General features: G+C 48.1%; 1 protein-coding gene across 1 annotated transcript; it reads left to right on the top strand.

Moving 5' to 3' along the window:
• Nucleotides 1-2,999: 2,999 nt before the first annotated feature.
• On the top strand, nucleotides 3,000-9,781 carry NECAP1 (NECAP endocytosis associated 1). Its single transcript, XM_082279313.1, has 8 exons — nucleotides 3,000-3,165; nucleotides 4,541-4,641; nucleotides 4,792-4,896; nucleotides 5,268-5,349; nucleotides 5,750-5,858; nucleotides 5,944-6,130; nucleotides 7,308-7,401; nucleotides 7,517-9,781. The coding sequence occupies exons 1-8, from the start codon at nucleotides 3,068-3,070 to the stop codon at nucleotides 7,563-7,565; spliced, it is 825 nt and encodes a 274-aa protein (XP_082135439.1). The 5' UTR covers nucleotides 3,000-3,067; the 3' UTR covers nucleotides 7,566-9,781.
• The last annotated feature ends 8,498 nt before the right edge of the window (nucleotides 9,782-18,279 follow it).

Below are 18,279 nucleotides of genomic sequence, written 5' to 3'. Positions count from 1 at the left end.
GGCCACTTGTCCTGTCACCAGGCTCCACTGAGAAGAGTCTATTTCCATCTCCATTAGTGCCCCCATCAGACAGATAAAAAAATCCCCCTAAGCCTTCTCTCTTCTCCCCTGGTTGGATGCGGCTCGGAGCAACCTGGTCTAGTGGGAGGTGTCCCTGCCCATTGTAGGGAGGTTGGAACTAGATAATCTTTGATGTCCCTTCCAATCCAAATCATCCTATAATTCTCCAGGCTGAGCAGTTCCAGCTCTCCCAGCCTCTCCTTGCATAACAGCTGTACCAGTCCCTTAATTACCATAGTGGTTCTCCACGTATTTCACTTCAGTATGTCCACATCTCTCTTCTAGTGGAGAGCCCAGAACTGGACCCAGCACTCTAGATGTGGCCTCACCAGTGCTGAGTAGAGGGGCAGGTCACCTCCCTTGACATGCTGGCAACACTCCTCCTAATCCAGCCCTGGCAGATATCAGCATTCTTTTCTACAAGGGGCACATTGCTGGCTTATGTTCAACTTTTTGTCCACCAGGACCACAACATCATCATTCTCTGCAAAGCTGCTTTCCAGGTGCTTTTCCAGCCCACAGCATTTATTAGTGCATGGGGTTGTTCCTCCCCAGAACTCTTCTCTTCTCCTTGAACTTCATGAGGTTCCTGACTGCCTAGTTCTCCAGGATGTCCAAGTTCCTCTAAATGGTAGCGCAGACACCTGGTGCATCAGCCACACTCCTACCAGCTTTGTATCATCTGCAGACTTGTTGAGGGTGCATGTTACTTCATCATCCAGGTCATAAATGAAGAGTTGTTATGGAACCAGTGTCAGCTGCAGCCAGACACCACTAGTGACTGGTCTCCAGATGCATTTAGTTCTGACCGCCACCCCCTGAGCCCAGCAGTTCAGCCACTACTCCACCCACCTCACTATCCCCTTATCTAGCCCATATGCCATCAGCTTGCCTATGAGGATGTTCAGACTGAAGTTTATCTTGATGTCCAGGCTCAACTGGCCGGTGCAAGTAAAGCTGTAATGCAAGTTGCCATGTGTATTGCCATTCCAGGTTTGTTACTACAAAACCGCACCAGTCTGTTAGCTACTAAACAGTTACACCCATGTGCAATTCTACAAACATGACCAGCGGGTTTAAAAAAGCCTCCCCCCTGCAAGAGTAAGCAGGTTGTCTCTGAAACACTTCAGTAAGAACTGAGAATTTCACTTGTATTTTATATTTCTTCTACTTTTGCAGTTCTCAAAAGCTTTGCAGCCCCTCTCCAATCTTCCATTTGTTTCTCTGCAGAGGCATGTCTAGCTAGCTATGATCTTTCACAGAGTGGAAGTTCCATCCAAGACTTCTGCTGTTCTTTGGTTTTCATTAATTGAAGATTTCTGTGTGGGAAGAATATGGATCCTTCATTGCTTTCATAATCTGATTTTAAGTATGTTCTATTTCAAGATTTCAACCTCTCTGCTGAATCCTTAAAAAAAAAAAAAAGTAATAAATAAATAAAAATTTAAACTTCAGTGGTTATTGGCAGTGTTTTGTATTTTTTTGGTCCAGAGATGCTTGTTTGAACCAGGCAGAAGAATGGTATGTTCTCTGCTAGTTAAGTCTCAATGGAATTGAATGGGAGATGTATTCCTAGCATTCTGGTGCTGCTTGTGAGCCTTTCCTCACATTCCTTATAATAGTTGGCCCTTTGCCACTCCCTCATCCAAGATGCTCTCCTTCTAGAGCGACTGTAGGAGGACTGTGGCACGCTGAATGACAGCACTGTAAAGAGGTAGGTGAAATTTAATACCGCTGATTGTGAATCATTGAATTTGGAAAAGCAACCGTAACTATGCACATGGAGGGGTGTACTCCCGGTAAGTTATTAGTGCTCAATGAAAGAACTTAGCAGTCACTGTAGGAAGTTCTAATGAAAAATTAGGTCAACAAGCAACTCTATTCAAAAGGTAAATGTAAGCTGCTTCTTGGATTCTGAATGCTGTACTGGTTCTTGATCTCAAAGTTATAGAACAAGAAAAAATATAGAGAATGATGATTAGACAGCCATGGCTGGAAATGGCTCTGGAAGTTAGCATTAACTAATGCTATTCCCTATTGGGAGGGGGAAAAAACAAGAAAGAAAAAAAGAAAAAGAAAGAAGAAAAAAAGAGTAATTCCTCAAACTTAGTGCTGTTTCAGTGATTATTTTTGCCTTGACACCTCCAAAGATGGTGACTCCACCACCCCCCTAGGCAGCCCCTTCCAGTGCTTGACATGGAATGCTCAGACACGGCTCTACGTAATTTTGTAACTTTTCTTATGCCTTTTCTTCCACTTTTCAGAGTAAACATTGATACTTTTAGAGACTCAGTCACAGGATGCTGCACAGCAGTAAACTTCAACACCAGTCTCCACTGAAAAGCACCATTAAAAGAGTGGTTCAGATGCTGCCAGCCCTATCATTCTTGATAAATAAACTAATATCTACACCCTGACTTCGGCCACATTTTGAGGGAAGACCCACTCCTGAAATTAAGATTTGCATAGCTGGCATTTCCGTCACTTCCAGCAGCAAAACCTGTCCTGCTTTGTGTCGCATTTCCTTTTTGGTTTGCTCTTTTACCAAAAAGCCACCTAATCCCCGCACCACAGAAAAAACATTGTTACTTAAACCCCCAGGTTTGGCCCAGGGGGGCAGGGGAGCAGCCCCCGGGGGCTCCAGACGAGCAGGTCGGTACCGTGTGGCGGCACCGCCAGCGGCGCTCCTCCCGCCATCCCGCCCGGCACCTCCCGCTGCCCCACACAAACATGGCCGCGCCAGCCCCGCCGCGGGACCTGCCAGGCCCCAAGATGGCGCCGGACGCCGCTGTTGTGTCAGAGGCGGCTCCAAGATGGCGCCCTCCCGCCCCCGCTCCGCGCTGCCAGGATCCAAGATGGCTTCCTCCGCTTCCCCGACGTGGCCCGCGTCTCGCCCGGCCGCGCCGGCGCCCTCAGGCGGTGTCTGCCCTCATCAAAGATGGGCGTGGGTAGCGCCGCTGGTCACTAGGCTCCCGCCGCTCGCTCCTCGAAGGGCTTCGCGGCCGACATGGCGGCGGCCGAGCTGGAGTATGAATCCGTTCTCTGCGTCAAGCCCGATGTCAACGTCTACCGCATCCCGCCGCGCACCTCCAACCGCGGGTACAGGTGAGGGAGCGTGCGGCGCCCGCGATCGCCCCGGTTCGGCCCGGCCTGGCCCAGCCCTTGCCCGCAGGGCTGGCAGGACGGGCAGTGCAGCCGGGGGCCGGGCTGTGCCGTGCCGTGCCCCGGCCTCGCTCCTAGGCAAAGCCGTGTCCTGTGACCGCGAGCAGGTCTGGCCATCCCCTGAGCCCCCTCCAGCCGAGCTTTGGGGGAGCCGCTGGCGGGACTTGCCTCCTGTGGGCAGGTGGTCAGCGCCTGAAAGTAGGGGAACCTCCGCTCCGTGCTGTGGAGGAGCAGGGGCTGCCCTGTTAATCAGGGACAGGAGGTGAGGGCGCAACCTGCTCTTCCAGGCAGAGCTGACGTCTGCTCCCGGTTTGCTGGGTTCCCTGGAATGTGACGCTGATGTGATATAACGGCACGTTGGATTTGGCTTGGTAGCTCTCGAAGTGGCGGGGAGGAAGGCAGGGGGAATTAGAGGTGATTTTTAAGAAGAGGCTGCAGGACCAGCAGTTAGAAGTGCCTTCTCTGGTCAGCCAAAAGCAGCAGAGTGTGACTGTGTAAGCTGTGCCCACAGGCCTGCTGGAGAAGGGGGTTTGTGTACTCCCTGAACGTGACAGACTGTAGGCGGATGTTGTACCTGGCTGGGGATATTTGTTTCCAGTTGTAAAATCCTGTAGATTTTACAGGACCAAGCCTGCCACAGTTCAAGAAGCGTTTGGACAATGCTCTCAGGCACATGATGTCATTTATGGGGTGTTCTGTGCAGGGCCAGGAGTTGAACTCAGTGATCCTTGTGGGTCCCTTCCAACTCAGAATATTCTGTGATTCTGTAGGTTGGGTTTTTTCTCTCTTTTCTTTTTTTTTCTTTTTTTTCCTTCACAAGAGTCTGTGGCAAAGAGTGGGATGGGTCAGTCAAAATGTCTGTGTGTGCGTTTTACCTGGTGTAAGTCAGCTGCCTCTGGGTTCAGAAGTACTCAGTGTTTTTTTACAACAATAGGGTAAAATAATGGAGTGGCTTTTCAGCCTGTTACTAATTAATTTTTGGGGTCCTCCCGGTGCTCACAAGTCACTTATTAGTTGCTTGTGGATTTCCTGTTCAAGTGAGCTTCTGGGCTTCTGTCTTCCCTCTTTTGCAAGCTTATAAAGGTGAGGAATTGATGTTCTCTGGCCTGTGTCTCTTTCCCTTTACCCAGAGATGCCAGTCACAGTCGTGTGTCAATTGGCAGCAACAAGAGAGGAGCTGAGACCCCATGTCTTGTTTTGGAAGTGGAATGAGGCAACTCAAGGTGTTGAGGGTTTGGGAGCAGAGACTTCTGCTGAGATGGCTGGGCAGAATTGGAGAGGCCGATTACGGTCAGTGATCAGCTGCTCTTCTTTTCAGGGCATCTGACTGGAAACTGGACCATCCTGACTGGACAGGGCGGCTTCGTGTCACCTCCAAAGGCAAAACTGCTTACATAAAACTGGAGGATAAAGTTTCAGGTAAGGGAAAGGCTGTGCCTTGGCAAGGCTGTGACTGTGATTGCTGCCCGTGAGCCGGTGTTTCTAAGCCTGCCCAGAGCTGTGCATGGCAGCCCTGGCCACGCTTTAGCAAGCAGTTGCTCTCCTTAACACCTGATTCTTTGTCTGCAGGAGAACTTTTTGCCCAGGCTCCTATAGATCAGTACCCTGGCATTGCAGTGGAGACCGTGGCAGATTCCAGCCGCTACTTTGTCATTCGAATTCAGGATGGGACTGGTGAGTTGTGGGCCAATGTATTTGCCAAGTGCTATGGGTGGAGGATATCCAGGTGGAGCTGGGAGTGTGCCAGGAGGATGGAAATGGTGTTGGGAGTGCTGAAAGGGCCAGGTGGTGTGCGTGGAGGGGTGTGAGGGCAAGGTAAACAGAGGAGGTTCACAGAGTCTGGGGGCTGGGCTGGGAAGGAGCATTTGGTTTCCAAGCGTGCCCCATGTGGAGAAGGGTGCATCCTGAAAGCTAGGGACAATGAACTGCTGTGAGCTGCTGGCTTCCAGCTGCAGGTGTGTCAGAGAGAGGTAGAGTGGACAAGCAGAAGGATTTGTAGCCCAGTTGCAGGGTACCTCGAGTGACTCCTCCTGTCTCCTTGCTAGGACGAAGTGCTTTTATAGGCATTGGCTTCACAGATCGGGGTGATGCCTTTGACTTCAACGTCTCTTTGCAGGATCACTTCAAGTGAGTTTTGCTTTTCTGGAATGCTGTTTTTCCTCTCGTCTGTAGAACATGGTGGGTGGTGGTGCATGCTCATTTAGCAGAGGTTTCCTTGGGGTGGCCCTGAAGCCCTACTCTGGCAAGAGACACTTGAGTGTGCTGCCAGCTGTCATGCAAGCTGAGAGCCCCTGCAGGGTTCTGCTGTAAGTCTTAACCTTAGGTCCTGTGATGCTCCAGGAGCAGTGTTAAACAGCCTCATGGGTTTGTGGTGCTCCCAGCTTTGTGCTGTGCTACACCAGGGTAGGGAGGTAGCTGGTTTGACAAGGCAAGGTGGTTTGGTGGGATGGAGAGAGAAACCACACATTTTTCTAAAACACTGTTCATTTTTGCCACAGGGTCTCATGTCTTCCTCTTTTCTTTTTAGGTGGGTGAAGCAGGAGACTGAAATCTCCAAGGAGTCCCAGGAAGCTGACACACGTCCCAAATTAGACTTAGGGTTTAAGGAGGGGCAGACCATCAAACTAAACATTGGGGTGAGCAGACCAGTTTACCCTGCTTGTTTCTGTGGATATGCCGATGGAAACTCTTCTTTATACTTCTTTTTTATTTTTAATACAGAACATGACGTCAAAGAAAGGAGGAGCAGCCAAGCCCCGTGTGTCTGGATCAGGGGGCCTAAGTCTGCTGCCACCCCCACCAGGAGGCAAAATAGCAGCCCCTCCTATACCTCCCCCTTCTTCCACAGCCATTGCCAACCACGTCACACCACCACCTGTGCAGAAATCCAGTAATGCAAGCAGTGCAGGTAAACCTTAGCCCTGAGCCAGCAGTCTCTCAGACACTGGCAGGTGCTGCTTCAGCGAGCCCGTGTTCAACTGAGTGCCAGCAGTGCCCTCTGAGACATGGTGTGTGCCAAGGGTTTTTCTCTCTTTGGCAGCTGCGGTGTCCCCAGTGCAAGAAGGATGTGGACGTGTTATACTGGGTCCAGAGGAGGGCCATGGGAATGGTCAGAAGGCTGGAACACCTCTCCTTTGAAGAAAGGCTGAGAGTGTTGAGGTTGTTTAGCCTGGAGAGGACAAGGCTCTGGGGAGACCTTTCACTATATGAAGGGAGCTTGTAAGAAAGATGGAGAAAGACTTTTTACCGGGGCCTGTAGTGACAGGGCAAGGGGTAAAGGCTTAAACTGAAAGAGGGTAAATTTAGATTGGATATAAAGAAAAAATTATTTACCATGAGGGTGGTGAAACCCTGGAACAGGTTGTCCAGAGAAGCTGTGGGTACCTCTTCACTGAAAGTGTTCAAGACCAGTTTGGATGGGGCTTTGAGAAACCTGATTTAGTGCAAGATGTCCCTGCTCATGGCATGGCAGTGGGATTAGATGAGATGATCTTTGAAGGTCCCTTCCAACTTAAGTCATCCTGTGATTCTGTAACAAAGAGGTTGCTTCAATCTTCTGGATGCTGTGCTAAAAGTGTGACCATGCAGAGGTGTCTGGGGAGCTGATGATGCCTTTGTGAAGGCAGAGACTTCAGCAGTGCTGTCCACAGGTTTGAGTGAGAAGAAACCACGAGCTTCTGAGTAGGCTCATGTGGTCCCAGTGCATGGTTTGTACTGTTAAGGTGGTGCCTGTTTGGCAGCTGTTACGACTGCTGAGCTTGGGTTGAGTCTGAGCCTTATGTCTGCTGGGAGAGACATATAAATAAAGTGAAAAATCTGTCATGTGGTGTGCTGAGTGGAGACTGAAAAGTTCCTGAAGACAACGTACCCTTGGAGTGTCAGCTGGAGGTTCCGTACACATTGAGCAAAAGGACAAGCTGTTATAACAAACCCCTCAGAAAGTCTGACTCCTGGAGGAAAACTGGAGTCCCTTCAAAGATTTTTTGCCCCTGCATCCAGGAGTTTGTTTAAGGTGACAGTTTAAATGCCTGTGGGGTTTTCTTGATAAGCCTGATGTATTTTTTTCTCTCTCTCTTCTGCCTTAGATATTCTTTTAGACTTAGATGCTCCTGCAGCTGCATCCAAGGCACCAGTATCAGCTACTACAGACCTCTGGGGAGACTTCAGCACTGCATCCAGGTAAACTGTGATGAATGGAACACAAGAAGAGTAGTGTCCTGATGGGCGTGGGAAGAACCATAAGTCAAGAAGTCTTACTGGATCTGCTCATTTCATTCTCCTTTTTTTATTTCAGTGCTGTTCCCAATCAGGCTCCTCAGCAGTCCAACTGGGTCCAGTTCTGAATGATCAAAGCAGTGGAATGGGACAAACTGATGACCTAGAGGCACCAAATGGGATCAGAGGGGGCACAAACCTCTCTAGTCTTCAATCAAATTGGGACAATCCTTCATTTTTAGATCAGACCTTCACTTAAACTTAGTATTTTTGATCCCACTGAACCTAAAGAGAACATTCTGACTCCTCCCAAGATGGGCAAGGAGGAAAGAGGTAGCATTATCTCCTCCATCCACTTGGCCATTATATATATGGTACATCCTAGCTCTTTTTCCCTGTCTTTCCATACAGGGAAAGCAACAATCTTGAAGAAAGTGGGTACAGGAGGAGGCTGGGTAGGTGCCTCTGGGTTCCTTGTCCTTTAAATTTTCTATGGCTAGGCTGTTGCTTTTTGTGGCTGCTTTCAGTAGTGACTGCAGTCCCTGCAGCTTGTGGTGCTGAAGACAGCTGCATTTGGCTACACCTGCTAAATGGAACCTCTAAGGAGATAGGTCTTGCCTCAACACAAAACCCTCTTGGATTATTGACATTTGTGGTGAGGAGTGACCCTCCCCAGTGCACACACTACTCTTCTGTCCTTGATGCAATCCTTGGTAGTGCTGGATTTCCTCATGCTCCTGTGGGAGGAGTCATGTAAGTCCTTGAGTAGACCTGCTGCCTTTGCGCTGTAGTTCAGGTGGGCACCCCACCTCGAGGCTCCTGATTTGGCTTGCAGGTTCACTGGAGGAACTTCACTCATTTTAACTCCTTTCTCCCCAAGCAAAGGCCTCACTGTCACTGAGCTGTTTTAACTGGAAATAGCTTTAAGAAAAAAAAGTGTGGTTTTACAATTTGGTAGCTACTTGCACTAGATGACAACCAGGTGGTTCCCACCACTCAGCATTTCATGTTCCTGCATCACTATCCTGAGCCCTGGCCTTGTTTTGTGACTTGGCACTGTGTTACAAGTATTGCATATCCACAGTAAGAATTATGGTGGGAAAACAGATTATTCTCTGGTGAAGGGACAGTCTCCTTCCCCTTTTCAACTCAAGAAATGTATAATAGGCTCAATCCTGAGATCTGTGGGAGCAAAATTCTCCCACCTGTGTTCCTTATTATGACTTTTCTTTCAATCCAACTTTCAGGGATGTGAGCTGGTTATTGGGACTTAGATTTTTTTTTTTTTTTTTTAAAATGTGTCCAAGCCCCCTCTATTTCTTATGTGGTTAAGGGAGTTAGAGGTAAAAGGCCATGACTTCGTACTTTTTTCTTTGGGAGAGTTTTCTGAGGCCCTTCAGTGTGGACAGTACTTCATCTTCAGCAGCTGTGGATGTGATCTGGGGTGTAAGTGTTGATTACTCTGGGCGAACTCACAGGGCAGGCCAGAAACCTCACAATGCTGAATTGCTACCCTTCATGCTGGCTCAGAAGCCAAAACACTAGCTGGGAAGGTGGTCTCAGTGACTCTTGGACAGCTGTACCCACTTACTGGAACACTAGGGCTTTGGTGCTTTGCTGGAAGGCTTCTTCCTGTTCTGAACACTCAACACAGCAACACTTCTGTGTCTCTAGCACACCTTAGCAAGGAAATTTTTCCCTTTGGGCAAAAATTTTCTGGTGAGGCTTTTTTTTAAAAGAGTAGTTAGACGTATGCACCTTGTACTGACAAAGGTCTCTTGTCATTTTTGTCTGGCTGCACTTGAGGGCATTTTGGAGACAGTTTCACTTAGACCATCCCTCTGGGGAGCAACATTGTTGAAATAGCTCTAAAGCTGCTGCAGTTCCACTTGCAGAAGTGGGGACCAAACTGCTCTTGGATGTATTTTAAGTAGTCATTTAACCCTGATTCCCTGGCTCTCTTGGTGTTTCCCCCTGCCAGCCCTCCCCTGCCTTCATAGTCACTCCTGCGGTCTCACTGTACTTCAGCTCCCTGCCTCCTGAATTTGTGGATGGCTGTAGTCTGCAAGCGAAGTCACAGACTCTGCTGGGTTGGCATTTTGTTTTCTTTGTCTTTTTGTTTGCTCACATCCTTGTGAGGTCCTGTCATTTCAACTATGTATCAATTCCCCAACCAAGGAAGTTCATGGCACCAATTAACAACTAACTAGGAGCCTCTTCTGTATTGTCTTAGTATTCTGGAGATAATATATTATGTATTTGAAAAGCTGAAGAAGCAAAAATTAAAGATATATGTATATAAAGCATAAGATGTACTGGTGCAAATGGTAATTAAACAAGTAATACTGGGGAAAAGAATGTCATGAGTCTTCTAAGTTGTCAAAATTGTTTTTGCTTTGGAAGCCTCTAGGTTGAAGGTCTTCATGTCTCCAGCAAGATCCTCACAACGTACTTATCCTGCATTTGTGTTGTGGCGTGCAGACTGGACAAGAGCAACTTCAGGAGTGATGGGTTCAGGCTCTGTCTGGGCAAAGAGGTAGGAGTGTAGAAGAAGGACACAAAAATGACATGGCTGTTCCAAATGGGATAAAAAACTCACAAAATAGCAAACATGAATCGAACAACATGGAAACAGGCCTGACTGTGGGGCCTTGATAAGAGTATGGATAAAACAAGCAAGTGAGAAAACTTGGTTGCCCTGATATTTAGCATTTCAGGCATTAAAGGCTTCTACAGCCTGTGGATATTTTCAGAAACAATTCTTTCCGTGCTGGTAGATGGGAAAAAGTCTCTGCCTACTGCAGAGATGGGCAAGGTGAGCTGAGTGGGCCCTTTGTTAGGGGCAGAAAGGAGAGGCTGCTTGGAAAGAGAGGAAGCAGGAAGCTGAGTCACAGCAGGGCAGGCAGGGGTAGTGGCCTCACCAGCAAAGGAGTAGTCCTGATGTACCTAAGCACAAAGATCAGAGCAGGTCAGGATTAGGATTTAGATCAGCAGGGTATGTGGCCAGACAGGGACATGGCCAGGCATGGCTGTGCTAGCTCAGGCAGGGACCAAAGGTGAGAGACTTGGCTATGATAAGGACAATGTTGCTGAGGTTTCTGAAAGCCAAAGACCTCTATTACTTAAGCTGGACCTCAGTCCAGGCAGCCAATCCCCCAGGAAGTGGAGAATATGCTCAGGGCCCTGACATTGTTCTGTCAAGGTGCTTGCAGCCATCTTGCACAGCATGCTTGCTCCATGTTCCTCTGCCCAGACAGCAAAGCTGTGCATATGGCTGTGTTGAAAGTACAGCAGAAGTCTTGTGGCCTGGGTAAAGATGAGAAGTCTTAACCTTTTAAATCAGCTGTTTGAATTGTAAACCATTCTAGTATCTGTAGTGGCTGGAAAAAAAAAGACATTTTTTCAGCTTTAGGAGCAAGGCCCTATTTTGATGAATAGGATAGGTATGTTGTATAGGTCCTGGCAAGGAGAAGATGAAGCATTTTACCCATAAGCTATGGTGGAGCTTCTCAGACCTTTCAGTAGGTACTTGCAGCAAAAAGAGTTGAAAAACCTAAAAAGGTCTTTCTCCAGAGCAGGAGGATTTTCAGATGAGGTTCACCTAAGGGAAGTGCTGGGATATGCTTCTGTTTGTGCATAAAGAAGCACAGAAGACTGGGAAATAGTTCACGAGGGAGAGCTTAGTCATGTGTGGAGATCTTCCCAGTCCCCATACCTCTTTCTTCACAGCAAGGCCTGCTAGAATGCACAGCTTAGTGGGTCTTGTGCAAGTCTTCTTCCCTTTCTTCCAATTGGGAGACAGACTGTAGCACATAGAATCAGGAAACTAATGTCAAAGGGAAGATCCCAGTTTTATCTGGTTTTTGGTTGTCAATTCTTCTGTGGGAGCTGTAGTTGAGGTGGGACGTGAGTGTTTCCCCACCCCTTCTCCCATTAATTGTATTCTACATTCTTGTGACTTCATGTCTCACAGCCATGCAGCAACTGCTCTTGCCACAGCCACACAGTGCAGATTGCAGACACAAACCTGCCAGATTTCACAAAACCTTGATGCTGTGTGTGAACTCCTGAAGAAATGGAGAGGAAGGGTTGTACATTGGAGGAAATAAAAAAAAAACCAAACAGGAAACCAAAAGCCCCAAGGTCTTCCTGACCTTTGATCATGAGGTAAAAAGATCTGAATCTGAACTCATCCTGTTAAATCAGCATAAACCTACAAGGTTCTAGGAGGAAGAGCAACTGGGCTGTTAATGTAGGTAAGCAGAGCACCGTGGCCCAAGTGGTTAACACAGATTGTAATGCCTCAAGGTCTAGGTAGTCTGTTGAGTGCTCATTACATTATGTGAACAATAGATTTTCACTCTGGAGACTGTTAGTGGTCTCTTTCTTCCAAGGTAATAGCTCTGTCCATGCTAACGGTCAGGGAAAGCACATTGCAGGATGATAGCTTAATTTTGCCACCTGCCATTACCTATAGCTGTATGTCCCCACCCAGAGCTGGGGCTCTGATGGACGTTCCTTGAAGCTGAGCATAGGAAGATCAGACAGCAACAGCTGGACTGTGTAGTGGCTCCTGACCAGAGCTATGTTTTCCAGTCACTGCTGGGATCCTGTGGTGGATTTCTTGCATCACTTTTGTTTGGGGCAGGCCAGACAGGTAACTTCCAATGGCCTGCTCTCCCTTTTCTTTCCCAGGCATTGCAGGATGGCAGCTCCTGCGTGTTGAGGCAGAGGCAGCTGCCTTGCTTAGTCGACTGGCTTTTCAAGCCTTGAAGCAGTCTGAAGAGACACTGCCTAAAGGAGGGAGCCGCCTGTAACTTGCAGCCTTTGTGTTGAGCCTAGTGTGTTAGGCATGTACAGAGGTGTGGCGCTCCCTGCCCTCCCAAGCCTGATCCGCGAGTCTGGCTGGGCTGGTGACGCCCGGGACCAGTGTTAAACTCAGTCTCACCCGTGACCGTGTGCTGCCATCTGCTGCCGAAACCCTTTGTTGCGGGCTTTCCCGCAATCCCTGGGCTCAGCCGCCGTCTCCAGGGGCCGGCTGGGTGCCCAGCAGTCGAGAGGGTGGCAGGTGGGATGCAGGCAGACATAACCTGAGACCTAGCTAGCACTGGTGGGTGCCCTCTGAAATGAAATCGCAGCTGGCGATTTGTAGTTTGATAGCTTGGCAATGATGGCAGTGATGCTTCCAAATGTAGCCATGTCGTGCTGTCCTACTGCCCTCTGTGCTTCAGTGCCCTTATGCACAGACACCGTAATGTAGGGCTTGGAACTGAGCTGACCCAGGGCAGGCACACATCCCCTCTTGTGGTCGGTGTGCATACAGGTGTGGATGTCTGCTGTCTTTAAAGTCTGGCCCAAAGGAATGGAACTCCTCCTAGTCTTTTTAAAACTGATGGCTAAGCACTTTTCCATGAGTCCGTGTTTATGGTGTTAAGCAAACTGTTCAAAGATGTGTGAGATGCTATGTCAGTAGTGCTACACAAACAATCCCTTTGGTTAGCTGGCAGGGACAAGGAGCTGGATTCCAGTGAGAGATAAGGGGTAGGAGAGCAATTTCTTTGGAGAATATATGCTAAGTGGCTATAGATACAGCTGTATGTCTGGCCCAGAGTTAGGGGCTGCTGTCACCAGTACCTAAAGCTGAAGTCACTACCATGGAAATGACCCTTTTTGGGTAGAAAACCAGGAAAAGCCCTGAAGCAATACATCCCATGCAGAAACAGGGTTACTGTGAGCAGATAACCTGCCCTGGGTAGCCCAGTCTAGCTCCAGAAGTAGTCCTGATTTGAGCAAGGTTTGAATGAGATACCTCCAGTCTGAAGTATTTCCTAGCACAGCTTTTGTGCTCACCTGTGGTGAGGTGGGTCTCTTGCTGGGCCAGCAGTGTGGTGAGATGTCTGACATGGGGGATTGGTCAGTGAAGAGGAATGCTGAGATCTGACAGTCATCCTTCACCTCAGAAAGGGCAGAGGCTCTGCAAGGACCAGGATGGTGTGCTGAGACTGTCCTGTCCAGTCATAAAATACTAAATAGGCAAATAACTGTGATCTGGAGGCAGAGTCTAAGAGTTGTGGGCTGTGGTGCTGCAGGCCAACGTGAGTCATTGAGAAGCACTTTGCCCTCTTCATCAGTCCCAGCTGGCAGGGAGTCAGCAGCAGGGGCCCTTTGCCCTCTGGGTCAGTGCCAGCTCTGTCCTGGAGGCTGGCATCTGGAATGCCATTTGCCCACCCTTTGCTTCGCTGTGCTGACTTCAGTGTCCTGGGTTGGTAAAAATGGGTGACACAGGCACCTGGACAGTGTGCTCTTCAAAAGAAAAATTTACCCTTCCCCATCTGACTGTGTTGACATCTGTGTCATGAGGAGGCTCCTGCATTCAGTTGAACCCCAAAGCTTGAGGCCTCCCTGCCTTGGAATTAAAACTTCTCCATCATGTTCCATTAATGAGGTGCCAAGGAGTGTTTGGTTGAGCTGACTGTACTCCCTGGGTTTAGTTCAGCTTTCCATGGCTGTTTACAGATGGCTTTTGCTTTGTCCTATCCTGACTGGACACATAGGATGGCTGCTCTGGAGGCAGGTGGTGTCCCCTCACCTCACTGCTGGCCATCATGAGTTGGACTGGGATGCTGCAAATGGCCTGCAGGGCCACCTTGGCTACAAGGTAAGGGGCAGCACAGGCCACTTGCAGTCTTCCTGATAAATCCATCCTTCAGGACAGGAGGGGGTGAGGGAGCTCTGCAGTGCCAGGAAGGTTTGTGCTGCTATTCCAGTATCACCTGCTGGGACACCCTAATCAGTATGGCTCTCCCCAACACCTTCCTATTAGGTTTTTTACTGCATTCCCTTCACATACATGGAGAGGATGAGGGGATGTGGAGGGAAACAGTTTAAGTTCCAATGAGAGTGGTCCTGAGGTTACAGCATGGGTCTGGGTGACCTTATGTGACAGCCCCCATACTTGGGTGGTGACTGTAGTTGTTTTCTATTTTTGTGCTTTTCTTTCCACTCCTCCCATTCCCCCTTCAAGAGAGGGAGTTCAAGGGCAGAGAGTAGCCAAACTGAATACAAGGCTGTGGAGATCTGTGTGATCCTTAGACAGAACTGGAAATGAAGCATGAAGAATTGCTTCTGTGGGGAGGTGTTATGTGGCCACAACTTGTTCATGTGACTTCCATATGCTCACTCTAAGAAGATAAACTTCACAGCCCCACCTCTGTAAACAGCCCACTAGGGTCTGACCAGGACTTGGATCTGGCCCAGGTTTGAAGTCAGATGTGGTACTGTGGCAAGCAACTGCAGTGTCTGGATCTGATCTCCAACCATTTATAACCTTGAGACTTGTGACTCAGATCCAAAAAAGGAAGGAGGCAAAGGTGCAATGTTCCCAGTTATGGCATAAACCAAAGCTCTGAGGTAATTGCATCTGAATGTGCCCTCTGTCAGCTTTGATTTGGTAATCTGTTAATTAGGGGAAATAAATAAAACATGTCTTTGCTCTTCTGAAGAAAATCCTCTGTTAATGCTACGTATGTTAAGAGGCAGGTTGGGGTTTCTTGTCTCTTTAAAGATTCTCTGGATCACATTCTTCCTTCTCTTATTCCTTCCCTTATACCTGAAGGATTTTGGTAACCTGTCATCACACTACAGTGAGCACACGACTTTCCCTTCCCGATTCTCACTGAGTTTGAGCTCTCTCAGCTCAGGTAACTTCAGGACATGATCTCTTCTGCTTGAAACCCTCAGCCCTCACTAAAACTTGGCAGGGATGTGGCCAAAGGAGAAATGCGCAAACCGTTTTGGGGAGGAACATTTCTTTTCATCTCTCCTACTTTTCTTTCGTTCCCCTGTGTTCTGCATGGAGCTGTAACCGTAGCATTTTGGGGAGCTGCTGATCTCTGGCAATGTATTCGTGATGCTCTGGGTGGCTCTGCTCAGGATTCCGTGTGTTTCTGCTGACTCAGGCCTGCCTGTGGTGAAGTGCTGCCACCTGCCAGAAACTTGTGTGGCTTCACAGTACTGCCTTCTGTTTAATCCACCCCACTCATTGCTCTCACTCCCATTTCCCATTGTCCATTCGCTGCTTTCCTGTTTCCTCTTCATGCCTGGATGCTCAAATGTCTTCTTCCTGTGCTTTCACATCTCCATATAAGCCATTTTTTCCTTGGTCTCCTAGCAACCTGTATGGAACCCTGGTTCGCCTTCTATCATTAGAGGGGTTTACTGCCTTCCAGAAGGGGTGTCTTCTCCCTGCAGCTCTGGCCAGTGTCAGCCTTGCCTGAGAAGGGCATAGGGTGCCTTTCTCTCAGATCCCGGAAGGCTGCTGTGCTCCCACACTGTCCCCTGGAGCAGTACAAACTGCAGCATCCTGCCCCTCCCTGCCCTAAGCAGTTCCGTGCAGCAGGGTACACAACGGGATCACTTATGGCTAGGTGCTCTCTAACCAGCCAAATCCCTCAGGAGCTCTCAAGAAGCTCTTGCTGCCTGAATCCCTTTGATGTGGTATCTGACACCCCTTATCAACTGCCTTGGGTTTCCACTGTCTGTGTTCCAGTGCCTTTTTATGCTCTTCCCTTTGCTGCTCTGCTCCATAGCCTTAATCCCTGAGGAGGAGCAAGGTGGTATGGAGAGGGAAGACCAAGAAGGTGGCATATATTCACTTCTGATGCTCTTCTCACCTGGGTGCAGGGACATAAAGCCTGGATTTGGTTTAGGCTTTTATCTAAGTGACTTGGAAGACTGTGCTAGCTGGAAGGGCCATAAGAGCAGGTGGTGCCAGGACTGTAGGCAAAGACCTGCAAGAGGCAGGATTTCCTTACAAGAGTTATATGGACTCTCCCCAAAGTACATTGTACTAATACATGTCCATTAATTCATTCTTTTGTTATATTAACCTGGCCACTAGAGATGTCAAACTTTTAATCTCCTAAATCTCCCTCAGACTTCTCCCCTTCCCCTTCTTTGATATGTTCCCTCCCTGCCTGGGATTTGTTGATTAAAAGATAGCTTAAGGCAAAAGGCCACCCTCTGCTATCAGCAACTGTTTCACCTTTGAATTTCCTGAGAATCCCTGGGACCATCTTGCCCAGACCTGCTTATTCCATACCTTTTGCACAATCACTTTTATTTTGGACAGATCCTTTGGTTTAGTCCCCTACAAAACAAGGGTTCTTGTGTGTGAATTTCACCAATTTATTCCATTTCACCTTTGAATTTCCTGAGAATCCCTGGGACCATCTTGCCCAGACCTGCTTATTCCATACCTTTTGCACAATCACTTTTATTTTGGACAGATCCTTTGGTTTAGTCCCCTACAAAACAAGGGTTCTTGTGTGTGAATTTCACCAATTTATTCCATTGTGACAAATAATTAATTTAGCTTTGTTTTGATATCCTTGTTCTCTCTGACTGCTTATTTTATACCCTGCTCTTCAGTTGCCCTCAAGGCAATATATCAAATGTAAAGGGTTCAAGGAAGTTCTGACACCTTTGCTTTGTTACGGTTTTGCACTTACTGGAGGTCACGCTCTTTTCAATTTTCCTCATTTGGATGCAAGGTCAGCTTGTTGAAAAATGCATACTGATAATCTCTTTGGGTAGACGTTTTAGTCATGTCAGCTTCATTTTGCCTCTTGTCAAATCTTCTAAACAGGGTCTAGGTATTTGGGGGGCCAATGTGATGTCCCTGTGTAACCTCCATGTCACTTGTGATGACTCACAAGCCTTCAGCTCAATTCCTTCAGCTGCCCCTCTCTATTCAAACTGGCTTGTAAGAAGTGTCTCACTTCCCTGCAACTTCCACCACAGCTGTGCTCAATTTAAAAATGGGATTTCTTTTGGAATGTGTGGGGTCACAGCCTTAGGATTTGAGCTCTACTCTTTGCTGATAAATTTGAATTTAACTCAAACGGTTCAGCTGGATTTTCGAAAGAAGTAATGCGTGTGCAATGGCACTGTTTCCTCTGCTCACATGGACCTGCTTGCTAAATAGGATGATGCTGGCTGTGGGGTGAGAGGCTTGCAGATACTACCTTATTAAAACCTCATTGACACGTAGGGGAGAAAGAGCGTTGGTGCCTCTGCTGCCTTCTCTTTGGGACAAATGGTGCCCATGGAGCTTGCAGAGCAAGCAGCAGCTGGAGCACAAGTAAGGAGGGAAAGCAGGACTGTGGGAGTCCCAGGAAGGAGCTGGGGCTTGTGAGGCATGTGGGAGCTGAGAGCATGGGAGGCACCTGGCAGTGTGGGGTAGGGCTGAGCTGGAAGACATCTGTGGGGAAACACAGCTATTGTGGAAGGACGAGGGAGTGAGCAGAACACAGGAGGAGGGGGAAGGGAGTAACTGAGGAACAGCAGTGGGACTGCAAGGCAGCAAAGTGTGAGTTTTGGGGGTTTTCAGGCAAGATTTTTTTTTTAATTATTTTTTCAGCACCACAACTAACTGCAGGGTCCAATTGTTCATATCTCCCACTCATTTACATGCCATCAGTGCATACAAAGTTCAAAGGACAAATTTTTCCCTCAGGAATATCACCTGGCTGTTATTACACATTGGCTCAGCACTGCATCCTATGGAAGTATGATTCAGTGTTGAATTTTGACAGCAAGCAACAGCTCTGATGGCTGAGAAAGAAGAATTGAGCTGTCTCCTGATGTTTGAGTGCAGCCTAATGTAATCTAATAAAAGGAGCAGCTAGAGCCTGAATTTGCATTTGAAATACCTCAGCTATGTTTGGAGATGTGTTTCAATGGAAAAAACTCATGAAGCTGCTCTGTAGCTTCCTTCTCTGTCTACTGATGGTGTTTCCTGTTTCTTCACAGTGGAAATCTTGAAACACTGCCAGGAAATAA

This window comes from Coloeus monedula (genome assembly GCF_965178545.1).
Source record: "Coloeus monedula genome assembly, chromosome: 3".
Lineage (NCBI taxonomy): Eukaryota > Metazoa > Chordata > Aves > Passeriformes > Corvidae > Coloeus > Coloeus monedula.
The sequence above is the reverse complement of the archived record's forward strand: the minus strand, read 5'-3'. Positions and strand labels throughout refer to the sequence as shown.

Excerpts from the sequence above, each read along its gene's own strand:
- NECAP1 (XM_082279313.1), top strand. The coding sequence starts at position 3,068 with ATGGCGGCGGCCGAGCTGGAGTATGAATCCGTTCTCTGCGTCAAGCCC. Across the intron at positions 4,897-5,267 it reads TCGAATTCAGGATGGGACTG|GACGAAGTGCTTTTATAGGC; the intron begins GTGAGTTGTGGG and ends TCTCCTTGCTAG. Across the intron at positions 5,859-5,943 it reads CCATCAAACTAAACATTGGG|AACATGACGTCAAAGAAAGG; the intron begins GTGAGCAGACCA and ends TTTTTAATACAG.